Source organism: Talpa europaea, assembly GCF_964194135.1.
Source record: "Talpa europaea genome assembly, chromosome: 15".
Taxonomy (NCBI): Eukaryota; Metazoa; Chordata; class Mammalia; order Eulipotyphla; family Talpidae; genus Talpa; species Talpa europaea.
This window is the reverse complement of record NC_140083.1, coordinates 4,962,542-4,976,451: the sequence shown is the minus strand read 5'-3', so window position 1 is coordinate 4,976,451 and position 13,910 is coordinate 4,962,542. Positions and strand designations below refer to the sequence as shown.

Genomic DNA, 13,910 nt, shown 5'->3' with positions numbered 1-13,910 from the left:
ATAAAACCGCGCTCTGCATCCGCTCCAGCTCGCCGGCCCGCCCGCCCCTACATTCAGTCTGTCTGACGCTGCAGCTCGTTCTGTGCAAAGGCGCTTGTGCTGAGCCCCAGGGCCCGGGCTGGCCACTCCCGACACGAGAGCCCGTCCACCGTCCACCGTCCAGAAGCAGCGCCTTCCCTAGCGGGCGCGGCGGCCAGCGAGGGCACCTCCAGCCCGGGGGCGCCTGGCAGCGCGGGCCCAGGCGGCAGGGGGAACGGAGAAGCTTCTCCTCGCGCCCCCCGCGCCGCAGAAGAAAAGTACCTACTGGCCCTTCTCAGTCTCTCTACATTCAGATCAGGTGGGGCACGGCGGGCAGACGGGCCGACTCGGAGGCCCGCGCCCCCGAGAGTACTGGCCTTCTGGGGGGCTGTGGGGAGGTCACTGTCCACCTTGCCCCTGTCTCGCCGGAACGCGCAGGGCTGGGAGGGGGCCTGCGTGGCCACACCGATCCCCCCCAGAGGCCTCTGTCCCAGGCAGGAAAGCCCCAGAGCCCACAGCCCTCCCCCAGGAAGCTGCCCGCCCGGCCCCTGGGCTCCGCCCTCCCTGAGATGCAGGGCACCCTGGGGCCACGAAAGGCTGAGGAAGAGGCAAAACATGTTCTGCCACAGACAAAAGCATCTGCCTCCCCCAAAACGATCCCCCCAAATCTTCACATTGCACAAACCGCTCTTTGAAAGAGACCCCCACATCCCTGGAGGGGGGGGTGACTCTGACCGGAAGCTGCCAACTCTGACCCAAAGGCACGGGGGCAACATCACCCGTGCTGACAGGGCCCCCACGCCACGCTCCTGCCCCTCCTGGGGTCCCACAGCCGGGTGGGCGGGGCTCGAGGCTGCCCTTCCTCTCCCTGACCCCCGCACTCTAGACTCCACTCCTCAGGCTGGCGGTGATGAGGGACTGACCCCCACTGGAAGCACTGAATTGACCCTGGACAACTAAGGATGAGAGAGGAAGGGGGCAGAGTCAAGGGTTGGGGAATCTTGCCGGCAGGGCGCCCTACGCAAAACTGGGGTGCAGGCTGTCTTTGGTTCGGGAACTAGGAAAAAAGGAGTCTGGGGCCAGACCCGCCCTGTCCTTCCTCAGAACAAGCACAGAGTGGGGGACGGTCCTTTGGGAGGGCAGGCAGGGCTCCAACTCCCCCTAAGTGCCCCACTCTGACAAAGGGGAGGGGGGAGCCATGGCCCCCTGGGCCCCCCAGTCTGGCTTCTTCTCCAGTCCTGGGCTGGGGAGGGGAGGGGTCGCTTCTCACCGCGGGGGAAGCCACCAGCCCCAGGCCTGAGCGTGCAGACTGGGGAAGGAGCCCCTCCGGGCAGCGGTCGCTCCAGCGCGGGCCTGTCCGCCGCCCGGGCCCCTGCGCCCTGCAGCCGCCCGCAGGAAGGCCAGGCAGAGGCCCCACCCGCGCCCCAGCTGCAGCTTTCAGGGTGGGCTGGGAAGGGACCCGGGACAGAAGGGGGGGTGCAGGGAGCCGAGGATGGCCCTGAGTGCTGGCGCTGGGCTGAACTGGAGGGAGGGCAGAAAGAGGAGCGGGCCGGGCTGAAGTCCCCTGAGTCAGAGAGGCGGCTCCCGCGCGCGCAGGCCGAGGGCCACACGGGCTGTCTGGCCACCTCGCCGGGCCGGCCTCCCCTCCGCTGACAGCTGCTGAGCCCGGCAGAAGCGTGGAGGGGTGTGCATGCAGGTGGGGTGAGGGCGGGGTGCCCATGGCAAGCTCCTGTTTGCCGTGAACCGCCTCCCCCTCCCGTGGTCCGAGCTCCTAAGCAGAAAGTTCGCCAGCCCCGCCGCACACGTCTGCAGTCAGGTGCCCCCGCTCAAGAGGGCGCCGGGGAGGGCAGCGGAGGGGCAGGGCTCAGTGGGCAGCCGGCCCGGGAAGGGGCCGCCCCAGCACCCCAGCCCTTCCTCCTGCCCCCTCTCTCGGAACCAGCCATGTTTGCACAAAGCCAGCTCCGCATCCCACCGAGCAGCTGGAGTGGAAAGGTAGAAAGCCCCCCCAACCCCCAGAAAAGGGAACATCAAGCAGAAAGGCTGGGCTGGGCCAGCCCCGGGAGAGGCTTGGGCTCTCTCTGGAGAGGAACGGTGGCAGGTGTCCGAGGAGGCCTGTCCCCATCCCGCCTGGGTGACGCCCGACTGACAGAGGGGTCGGGCCTCCCCGCGCGCCCAGGCCTCTCTGTAAACATGACTCCTGGGGAAGGGGGCAGGGTCGGGGCGCCCGGGATCCGCCCCTTTCTGTTCCGTACTTTTTTAAATAAAATAATTACCTTCCCCATCTCCGGAAGCCCCACCCCAAGCCCGAAAGCCACAGCTGAGGAGCACAACGGCGACTCAGAACTTCCCGCCACGGTCTCGGAAGAAGCCCTCGGCCGCCTGCGCCTCGCGGAAGGTGACGGTGATGGAGTTGGCAGTGATATCGGTCACTGTCACTTCGCTGGGGGGGAGCGCGGGCGTCCAGGGAGGGGGCCCCTCGGCCAAGTCTGCTTCTGCTGCAGCCGCGGGAGACACAGACAGACGGGGCGCTGCTGACCACGAGGCGGGGAGCGGGAGCAGGTGGCAGCGGGCGGGCCCGGCCCCCCCCCCCCCCCCCCCCCGCGTGTCTCCCTCGGTGCCCCGACCGGGGCAGGGGCAGGGCCTCCCCGCCGGCCCGGAGCAGCAGGCAGGTGGGCCCGAGTCCCCGGGGCGCCGGCACTCACCTTCCTCGCCCGGGGGCTGCTCGGCAGGCTCCCACTCGCCGGTGGCCGGCAGGGTGTCCGGGGTCTGGGGCTCCTGCAGGAAGAGCTCCCGTCGATGGCTGTGACTCTCCAGGTTGGGCCCGCGGGGCGGGAACTTCTTGCGTGAGAGCCGCAGGTACTTGTGGGCCTTGCGCGGCTTGCGGAGCGGGAAGGGCAGGGTGGGCACCAAGGGGCCCTTGTCCACCAGCTCGGGTGCCCCTGCCTTGACCACCCCCTCGGGGCTCCCGCTGCCGAGCGGGCGCGTCAGGGAGAAGCAGAGCTTCTCCTCGCCCTTGGCCTGGTGGGAGCTCCGCAGGTCCATGCTGTACAGCCGCTGCGGGGGCAAGCCAGGGCACGGCGGGTCAGCCCTGCCCGCCACCCTCAGCCACGCCTGGCCTCATGCTGCTCCTCCCGCCCCGAGTCAGCCATCACCCCATGCCCACGGCCTGCGGAGGGCTGCCAGCCCGCCTGCCCAGCCACTGTCTTGGCGAGGGGGCTGCAAGTGGTGGGGAGAGGGCGGCAGGGCATAGGCCCTGGGTACACACAATAGGGGGGCACAAGACAGACAAACTGAAAATGGACCAAGAGAAAAGAAACCTGGCTTTCAGAGCTGACCCATCCAGGAGTCACCCCTTGTAATAAAGAATCTGCTTACTAAGGACCCCAGGTTTGGAACAGCCAGCTCGCCACAGGATGGTGGGCGGCGGGGCCAGGCTTCTGGGGCCAGCCACCAAGGGGAGCACAGAGCCAGGGCGCTCGGCCTGAGCCCCGCGAGTCTGCCCGCAGAGGCCCTCCGGCCCCGGCAGCCGGCTCACTTCCTTGGAATAGGGCAGGAGGACGCACTCTTGTACCATTTGCGGGCTGGAGTTAATTTGGGGCTCTGTCTTACTGGCTTTACACAGATCCAAGACAGAGCCTCGGGGCTAAGGGCTGGGAGCGACCACACCACTCCGGGATGGTTCCTTCTACTCCCCGACACCAGAGGCCAAGAGCGCCGGCAAAAGCGGCCACCAGGTAGACCCGCAGGTCACTCGTGAAGGCTCCTTCTCCACACCCACCACCAAGGCCCATCGCTTGGCACAGGGAGCGACTGTCATGGTGATGGGAGGAGGCAGAACAGGGAGAGTGGGCGACCCAAATCGAGGAGGGCTGGCCTTATACGCAACCCTAACAAAACCCAGTCCCCCCACCGGGCTCACAGGCCATCCCTAGGCCGCTGAGCTTTGGTCCGATCCTGTGGCGGACTTGTCTTTGTCCTCAGCTACTAATGGGGATCCTGGGAGCGCCAGGAGTCAACCCAGCTATGTGAGTCTGGGCGAGCCACAGGCCTCCTCCCCGGTCAGTGAAAGCGGGGGAACCACTGTCTGGTCCTGGCCCCCGGGACGCGCTGCTGAGAGTCCTCACCCACACTCAGTGGGGGTGAGACGGCGAGACGGGGTCAGACCCCGAGCTGCTTTCTTGTTATCACTCAGATCTGCTCGCGGGGAGGCCGGTGGCCATCCCGGGAGGCCACTCAGCAGCCCTAAAGAGGGGCCGGTGGTGAGGAGCCAGGCCTCCAGCCCACACCCCACTGGCTCGCCAGGCTCACAAGGGGCCGCCCTGGAAGCAGATCGTCCACCTCCAGAGGAGCGGAGCCCCCACACCACGGCCAGGACTGAACCAGAGCCACTGGAGAGCTGAACACTCGGAACTGCAGACCCACCAAACCCCGCGCCAGGTGCTTGCGCTCTGTGGGTAGTTAGCTGGGGGTCACTTGCCCCTCAGCAGCAGGTGACTGACACACCTTCCCCGAGGCGGTGCGTGCGGGTGATGTGCAGGCCTGTAGGGGCACCGAGCACGGAGCGCAGCGTGCAGCAGACACGGCGGGCTGTGTAACTCCCTGGGACCCAGTTCTCGCGGTCGCGGCGTGAGGAAGGCCTGTTACTCTGGCAAAAACCCCAGGTGATCTACAGTCTAGTGTGGACAGGAGGCTCGACGTGGCTCCCGCTGCCCATGGACTAGAAGCCTTGGTTTGGGGCTATACACACACAGGTGGGCCTGGCTGAGGGCAGGAGAGCGGGCGTCTGCACCGCCCTGATCTTACAGAGAAGTCAAGCTCGGAGAAGCTCTGAGACGCGGCTCACGTCACACTCCACCTGCTCTTCGCTGCACACCAGCGAGGGCAGCAGAGCGCTCCAAGACCCAGGAGTGCTGGATGAGGCAGGGAGCTGGGTGAGGTGGCCCTGCGGGCATCTCCCCACATTTCTTGGGCACTTAAAGGCTGTGACTCCAGAATTCTGCGAGTCTCCATTTTTTGGATTCTAGAATCCCGTATGACCTCAATCCTAAAGTGGATGTTTAGAAGGGGCCCAAACATTGTAACGTTGTGCCTTGGGGACTCTGAGCACCAGAAAGACTTACAAGATTTTAAACTTTCAAAATTCTAGGATTCCACAACATAGACCCCCCCACCAGGGCACCTCCCCGCCAGGCTGTCTCCCCAGCCACAGCCCCTGCTCCTCCCCCCCAGTTCTACCCACTGAGTGCCCTGGGGGTCTGGGGAGGGTTGGGGGCAGGCGCCACTAGCCAGCACCAACGCGGGGTGGGGGAGAGGCTGTGGGGAGTGCGGGGCCTGCGGGCGGCACCCAGGCTGGCGGGGTTACCTGCAGCAGAAGCCGCTTGGGTTTCGGGCCTCTCTTCCTATACCCCGACGCTCGGTCCTTCTCCTCCCTGAGGTGCAGAGCAGATGGCAGAAGAAAAGGAAACACTGGTGACATTGAAGGGAAAATAAGGTGTCCTCTCCTCCAGCCTCTGCTGTCTGGGGGGGAGAGGACACCCTCCAAGGCCATCTCCCATCCTGGGGTAGGGGCTCCTCCCTATTGTTCTTTTTGGGCCATAACAATGTGGTCAAGTGTCAGCTCCCGGGCTTCAGGCTCCGCAACCAACACCAGGGAGGGCGCTCTGCCAGTCCCGACTCAGGGATGGGACTCGGGCAGCATTTCCAGACATACACTGGAGCTCTCTGCCTGACACTGGGACACCCCCAAAACACTGCAGCTCCAGCTTCTACTCTCAGGAGACTTGCGGAGAGACCTATTGGCCAGGTTGGCTATGGAGGCGCCAGAGGCCTGCCAAGAATGCGCATGTCCTCCTGGGAGAGCAGCACTGCCCAGATCGCCCCCTCGGGGATGATACGAGCCCAGTGGGCAGCCCCCTCTCCTCTGGGAAGGAAAGAAAAACTAGCTTCTGCCTAGTGGGTGCCTACTCTTTGCCATGTGCTGCCCGCACACGACACCACAGACACGCAGAGCAGTGCCAGGTGAGCAGGCCCATCACCCCCGCCTCTCACTGCACTCCGCACGCCCCTGAGCAAAGCCCCTGAGCAGAGGGCACAGGCCCAGGGGCTTGGCCTGCCCTTCCCTAGTTCAAGGCCTCGGCCCCAGCTCAGCCTTACCTACCCTTTGGGGGCCCTCCTCCGGGGGCAGCTGCTGCGCCCCCAGGGACCGTGGTGTTCAAGGGTGCAGAGGGCCCGCTGCAGGTCGAAAGGAGCATCTGGAAGAGCACCCGGGGCACTGTGATACCTGTGACCATGGGACACCCCACTCCAGGTCTGCTGTGCCCGACCCCAGGGGGACCTGGATGGGCCACCTCCCCTCTTTGGGCCTCAGTTTCCTTGTCTGGAACAAGAGGCTTCTCTCAGCTGACCACTGGCACTCTGGGGGCCAAGACAGGTACCTGGTATTTGTCCAAGTGGGGAAGAGGCCGAAGAGCGCAGCGGGGGAGGGAGGAGTAGGTGAAAGAGGTAAAGAAGGAGTAGAAGGCGGAAGGAAGGGCTTTGGGAGGAAACAGCCCAGTGACGTGTTTATCGCACTCCCCAGCCTCCTGCCCCAGCAGCACGGCCGCGGCCTGGGCCGGACGCACGGTGCTGCCCCGGCCCTCGCCCTCACAGGCGCCCAGAGGGAGACGCTGTCGCCGTCTGCACTTGAGAGTTGTGGAAACTGAGCCACAGAGACATTAAGCCAAACTGTGGACAATGTCCCCCACCGGAGAAGATGCTGAGCCTGCCAGGCCCTCAAGGGGCAGGCCGGCCTTCCAGGCTGCAGCGCCCTACCCTGCATGCTGGGGGGACAGTGGCTGTGGGGGGGTTCCGTTCCGTCCAGCCTTTCCTACCCGGGGCCTGGGTTCTGTCAGCCCCGTGCCCTCGCTTGTGACTGACTGTGCAGGGTGGTAAGGCCCCTCAGGTTTTGGCCACGAAAGCCCTCTGCACCCCCTAGCCCTCCCAGTGAGCAAGGACTCCCCATTAGCGGCCCTTGCCCCACTCTCCTGGGCCCGTGAAAAACCCTGCAGAGCAGGTGTAAGAATGAACGTCACCCCTGCAGCCTTCCCACCAAGTCTAAGAAGGTGAGGGCAAAGGCCTGCGGTGCGCCCGCCTGTCTCCAAACTCCCATCTGTTCTTTAACTACCGGCTCCTCTGACCCACTCAAATGCTCCACAGGGACTGGGGGCTGCACCCCCATTCCTTCAGCTGCCTTGCTCTCCCCCCACTGCTCCCACCTGCCCAGCCACAGAGGCAGCCCTGCCCTGCCCTGCTCCTTAGCCCAGGCCCTGCACACACGGCTGTCTGACACCCAAGGGGCTCTCGCTCTCACTGACCCAGGGTTCCCGTCACCACCACCCAAGCCCCCCTGGAAAGCAGCAGCCCGCGCGCCCTCACTCCCTCTTTGCTGCAGTCGCCTCCCCAAGCACCAGCGACTGTCGTGTGCCCGTCCCTGTGGCCGTCTCTGCTCCGGAGCGCGAGCGCGGGAGGGGGAGGCTGCCGCTGGCCCCGCGCCGGCACGTGCTAGGGTCTCAGCAAAGGTTCAGAGAACTGATGGAAGGATGCCCGAGCTGACCCCGCCCACGCGGTGCCCGCGTCACTGGTTCGCAGAGTGTTTCCCTCACCCCCGCTGCCCAGGGGAGCGCCGGGAGGGCGGCACTGCCGCCCCATTTCAGACAGGGAACAGGTTCTGAGAGGGGAAGGGCATCGCCCCACATCTCACTGCTGGTGAGCGGAGGGCCAGGATTCCAACCCAAGCCTCTGTGGCCTGGCACGCCGCAGGCCTCTCCCCAGTGCCACCACCCTCCTGGATTCAGGCCCCGCTGAGCACCGGAGCCCCAGAAAGAAGCCGAGGGGCAGGGACACCGGGATGTGAAAGAAACGACAGTGGGAACCTGGACTTGGCTCAGCAGCAGGAAACTCCTGGGGGAGGAGGGGTGAGGAGCAGAAAGGGACAGGCAGGAAAAGGAGGGGAGAAGCCCCAGGCAAGTCCTGGCCAGCCAGTTCCTCCCAGGAGGTCCCTTTGCCTTCCAAGTCTCCTCACCTGTCAAAGAGACCCTCCCCCCGCCGCAGGAGGCTGCCGCCAGGGGGGAGGTAAACCCTTTTGATAAAATGCCCCATTCTGCACAGGGTGGCCACACGGAGGGGGCAGCTGGCAGAGGTCAGTGCCGCCTGGGCTCCGGCAGCAGAGGGGAGCAGCCCCACAGCGGTCGAGATGTTTGTTTTTTTTTGGTCAAAGGCTCCCCACTAAGGTGTGCCCCTTACAGGCCATGGGGTGGAGCTGCCACTCACTAACCAACCAGGGGAGCCTGGGGGAGCCCCGGCAGATGTGGGCGCAGATGTGGGCGCTGACCCGCAGTGGAGTGGGGCGGGGTCTGCTCAGCCAGGAGCTGGGCGATGGCCGAAGGGGGCAGACCAGACTCAGAAGACCACTTCCCGCCCGGTCGGTCTCAAGCTGCCTCAGACTCTCCTCCTCTTGGTGACAGACTCTCCAGGGAGAAGGTCTCTGACCCGACACCAAGGCCAGGACCGGGCATCACTGAGAGGGCTGCCCTCGCACCAGGACGCCGACGTGAGCAGCTCTCCATCTCCACCGAAACAGAGGCCCACCTCCGGGGGAGGCGCGGCAGCTGGTAGAGGCCGCCCCTCTTACAGCGGAGACGGAGGCCGAGGAAGGCCAGGGAAGGGCCCTCACCAGCCAGCGACACTCGGTGGGGCTGTCCCCGCCAGACCCCCTACGCCAAGCTCAGCCCCAAGCCCCCTTACTTCTCCTCATAGGCCATGACCAGGCGGGGGTCCAGGATGTGCTCCTCTGGCTCCCACGTGCTGTACCTGGGAAGAGAAATGAGGTCAGAGTCGCCCTGAGCCCCGCCCCACAGTCCAGGCCCCCAGAGACGCCAGGCCTACTCCTGCAGGCCTCTGCCCCTTCCCGGTCCTGGCTTTAATCCCAGAAGCCACCCTTGGGTGCCCAGGCGAGGGCAGGGACGCTGCCGGAACTCCCCTCATTCTAAGCACTGACCACTCCACCCTATACGTGACCATGTCCATCTGAATGAGGATGTAAGGAATTGGGTACAGGTTCAGGGCACCCCAAGCCCAGTGCCCTAAGCTCCTAAGACCACACTCCTTCTGGGAAAGCAGCCAAGTAATGCGGGAGACTCAGTGGACCCAGTAACCTGGGAGACCCCACGGGCCTCCACCCGTCAGCAAGACACATGCCGAGACACCCAACGCGCAGACCCCGCTCGTGGCCACCAAACCCATTTGAACTCCCGGGAAACCCCTCAGGGAGCCCTCTGCTCAGAGCCTCCTGTCCTCCTCCTTATCTGACAATCAGTGTCACTTTTTCCGCTGAGCTCTGGTCTCAATGCTGAGTTCTTTCCTCAGGGAGAGATGGCCTGAGGTCCCCAGTGCACAGCTCTCCACTAGGCCCCAAGGTCACCTCAGAAGAACGGGGTGCCAGGGAAGAGGGCAGGCCCCGAAAATCCCAGGATTCCCTTCCAATGAGAGGAAAGAACACGTGGCACAGGGCTGGGGCTCTAGAGCCCTGTCTGGATTCAAACCCCGCTGTGCCCTCGCTGGCTGTGCAAACCTGGACAATTTTACTGTGAAATGCTTCACTTTCCCCACCTGCAAAGGATGCCCCCGCTGATGACACGGGCTCATGTGGCCGGGCGCACAGAGCGTTGCCCGGCAGACAGCGCCCGGGTCTGTGCTGCTTACCAGCATGGCCTGCGCTGCCCCCCTTCCCCCCTCCCAGGTGCACATCTGGGCCATCATGACCGGGTCTGAAGGGCCCTGTGTCTGGGCCTGGCACGCAGCAGGAATCTTGTAACTGCTAGTGACCGCATGGGGCGGGGGAACCTCCAGCAGAAGCTCTTGGGATCTCCGCAGGGATTTCCCCGCACTCCTAGACCACAGAGCGTCCTCTGCCCGGGAAGTGACAGCGCGGCCACCCTCCAGATGCTGTTAATATCTGCCTTAAAGCAACTCACCTTTTTTGTTAAACTAATCTTATTATTTATTAAAGGTTTATTTATTTATGCATACAAGAACTGGGGTATAGGCCAGAGGTGCAAGGGATGAGAGGATTCACCAGAGACAGAGTGGGGAGCAGAACAGGCAGATCTACTGAAATACACTGCTGAGGGGAGCAGCGGGTAAGTCAGGCGAGGTCTGCTGCGCCCTGTGGGTCAGCTCCCTGGCTAAAAGGCAGTGGCTGGCAATAGCTTGACAGTGCTGAGACTTAACCCCTGGCGCCACCAGGGAGTCCCTAATGAATCTTATTTTAAAAGCCAGCATTATGACTTCCATACATGGAAAAACCAGTGTCACTCACCATAAACTAAGGTCTAAAATACTTTCATGTGTATGTGCATCTATATGTATGCACACAACACACAATATCCACTACCATATACATACCTACATGTGTGCACATGTGTACATGCAAACACACACACAAAACCAGACCACTGGTCTAGGACACTGGCTAAGCTGCTGCCCAGCTCTGCTGGGTAAGAGGGAGCTGTTAGGAGTGAAAAGTGGCCGAGGGGAGCCCCAGCTGCCTCCTGACTGCTGAGCTAAACCCTCGGGACACGGTGATACCCAACCCTGGGGCAACAAGCACCCCAGGACAGAACCCTCTCCTCCTCTCCACTGACATTTTCCACACGTGTACTCGGTACAGTCTGGGGTCAGGCTCTGTGGACTCCATGATGAAGGCCCGCACTGCACGCCTCATGCCCGGCCTGAGTGGTACATGCCACACTCTCCCCTGGAAGGCCAGACCCAGCAGGGCCCTCCTACTCCTTAAGAGCCAGGTCCCAGTAGTTTTCCTGAACTGCCCCTTGGTGGCAAAACCAACTCTCCCTACTGCCCCCTACCTGCTGCGGCACCTGCCCTGATTACTCAAGCCCAGCTGGACTCAGCCTGGCAAGGCTGCCCCAGCCCAGCCACGTTGGGTGCTGGTGCTCTGGGGAATGGCCGTAGGAGCCGCTGCACAGTCCTGCTCACCTGAAGAAATGCTGAAAGTGAAAATGGAATTTTTATAGTTTGGGAAATGTCCAAACTACAAGTAACCAGATGCTGGCAGACTCCCCCCGCCCCCCACCAGGTGTGAATTTTGTAAACTTAACTAGTGCAGAAAGGGGGAGCTGAGTCCCCCCATGCCTGCTTTCTCCAGTGTCCTAATCCTCCCCACCCCACCTGCTTGCTGTTGAGGTCGCCGCCGTGTGGTTGCCGGCAAGCCCCGAGCCGCCTCTGGACCCCAATTTGTTTACTAGCACTCACCCTCACACCCACTGACTGCAAGGTGCGGGGACACCACGGCCACCGGCCACCGGGGCCTCATCCAGCCCCCAGAACACCCTTATGAGGCAGGGTCCCCCCCCAGTTTTAGAGAGGAAGAAACTGCGGCCCAGGAGGCAGGCCATGCGCCCGGGTCGCGGAGGCGGCGAGCGGCAGGTCTGCGGCCGGGACTCAGCGGAACGGCACCCGCTATTTTCGGGCCCCGACGTGACCCACATTTGGGTCCCCACGGGGCTGCGGTGTGGCCGGGTCCTGCTGCCAGGCCGGGCCGGTCGGGGCCGCGGGCGGACCTGGCAGCAGGAGGCCGGTCCCGACGCCGCGGGCCGGGGGTCTCCGCCTCCGGGGCCCCGACCCCCGCCTGGAGGCACGAGTGCCGTCCGCAGAGTGGGGCGAACCCGCTTTGCGAAAATGCCGGAGTCCGCAGGCGGGCACCTGGGGGCTGGATCTCCCCACCGCCGGGGCGGGCCCCGCACGCGCAGGGGCACCGGGCGCCGCCGCCCCGCGGCCAATGGCGGGCGGGGGCGGGCGGGGCGGGGCGGCGGCTCCGAAGTAAACACGGCCACGTGACCCGCCGCCCCGCCCCCGCGCACCCAAAGGGCCGCCCCGCCCGCCCGGCCCCCGGGCCGCCCCGGCCCCGACCCTTCGCAGCCGCCAGGATGAAGCGAGCTCGGGGCGCGCCCCCGGGGCCTGCGGCTCTAGCCGTGAGTGGGGTCCCCGACAGCCCGCCTTTAGGGTGCAGATCAGATCGGATGCGTTCGGCCCCCGAAACACTTAGGTCAGGGTTGAAACACACTAACAGCAAACACGCGCTCGTTCAATCAACTTCAAAACAAAGAAGAACGCGAACACCCACCAGGGACGAGCCCCGGCCTGGCAGCCCCGCTGCCCAGCCTGTCCTGGAGGCCACAGCGCCTCCTCTGCCCCTGGCGCGTGGCAAAAAGCAGCCTTTTGCAGGGCAGGTGAGACCAGGGCCTCCTTTTCCAGGTGGGGAAAGGGAGGTGCGGAGGGGCCCCAGGCTTTGCCCCAGTCGCGCAGCTGGTTCCCAGGCAGCCTGAGCGCATGAAAAGGCCAACATACAGGGATCCTTGGTCAGCTCTGGTGGATCTAGCTGTGCATCCCAGGGGCTAGGCCCGGCCCTGGGGTCCCGCAGCCGGGAGTTCACACGGGCCTAGCACCGTGCCCTGGGCAAGACTCCTCTGCCGAGGGTGTGTGTCTCCATCTGTAAAATGGGCCAATGCCCGGTAACAACAGCGGCAGACTCCTTGGCAAACCTGGCGATTGCTGTACCCACTAACAATATCCTCACTAACGATCCATGGAGGTTCTCCTCCCTAAAAGACAGGGCTGCATTCCCAAGTGGGAAGGCAGGAAAGAAGGCATTGGCAAAGGGGCAACAGCAATCTCGGGCAGTTGCAATGAGAGTGGGGTATCCGAGGGTCCCTGGTGGCTGAGAGCACCTGTAGATGAGGACTTATCCTCCGCTACCTGCACCGAAGCCCTCCCTGTGCCATTTGCTGAGCCTTCCAGCTTAATCAAGATAGGTCCTCTGCCCCATCTGCTGGGAAGGAAGGACAGTCATTTGTTGTTGGGGTCAGAAAATAGACAAAACATGTGAAGGCTTAACGGGTCTGGCACAGATCATGTGTTTAAAATCACAGTTTCTGGGGGCCTCCCCGGTGGCACAGCGGTTGAGCGCTGGGTTGCGAAGCTGCCCGCGGCCTCTGCGGCACCGGTTCGATCCCCGGCTGCTCCCCGGCCACCGGAGGAGGATCCCACATGGTGCGCAGACCTCTCCTGCCACCCGCTGCTCCCCTCAGCAGTGTACTTCAGTCCTCCTGCCTGCTCTGCTCCCCGCTCTGGCTCTGGTGAATTCTCTCACCCTCCCGCGCTTCTGACTGTACCCAGTGCATGTATAGACAAAAAACAAACAAATAAAAATAAATAAATAAATAAATAAAAACATGCCTCTATAGAAAAAAAAATTAAAAAAAATAAAATAAAATAAAAAATAAAATAAATAAATAAATAAATAAAAACATGCCTCTATAAAATAAAATAAAATAAAATAAAATAAAATCACAGTTTCTGTCACTGAGATGTCTCCCTGCCCAGACTGAACAGAAGAATCTGCTCCCCTCCCCACAGAGGTTGGCACTGCCCTAGCCATGGCTGCTAGGTCTGGAGGGAGGCACATGGTACTCAAGCTCCCCCCACAACCCCCAGGGAAGCTGAGGGGAACAGCGGCTGGCTTGAAGTAGGTACCACACTGCACGATGCTGGCAGTTATATTCTTGCAATGACCTCCCCATTCTGGGCCTCAGTTTCCCTATGGGAAAAATGTGAGGCCCTAGCTAAATGATTTTAAGGCTCCTTGGAACTCCAGTGAGAAATGGAATCCCCCAGCCCTCTCCTGACTTGGAGGCAGAGCTAGGGGCCCAGAAGCCAAGTTGTCTGACTTTGTATTATTGACAAACTTGCACCAGGCCCTTCACAGCCGACATCTCATCTCCACAACACTGCCATGGAGGATTTCTTATTTCTTATTCCAATTTGAAGGTGAGGCAACA

General features: G+C 63.0%; 1 protein-coding gene across 3 annotated transcripts in view; it reads right to left on the bottom strand.

Moving 5' to 3' along the window:
* Positions 1 to 2,355: 2,355 nt before the first annotated feature.
* LOC311184467 (chromobox protein homolog 7) overlaps positions 2,356 to 13,910 on the bottom strand; it is a gene marked incomplete at both ends in the record, with an annotated part of 18,872 nt that continues 7,317 nt past the window's right edge. Inside the window, 4 exons of one of the 3 annotated variants that reach the window (XM_084254520.1) lie at positions 2,356 to 2,513; positions 2,721 to 3,072; positions 5,381 to 5,447; positions 8,800 to 8,865. In XM_084254520.1, the coding sequence (XP_084110646.1) occupies positions 2,356 to 2,513; positions 2,721 to 3,072; positions 5,381 to 5,447; positions 8,800 to 8,865 (643 nt within the window). The remainder of the gene's footprint in view (positions 2,514 to 2,720; positions 3,073 to 5,380; positions 5,448 to 8,799; positions 8,866 to 13,910) is intronic. The other 2 variants (XM_084254521.1, XM_084254522.1) reach the window with 2 other exon arrangements.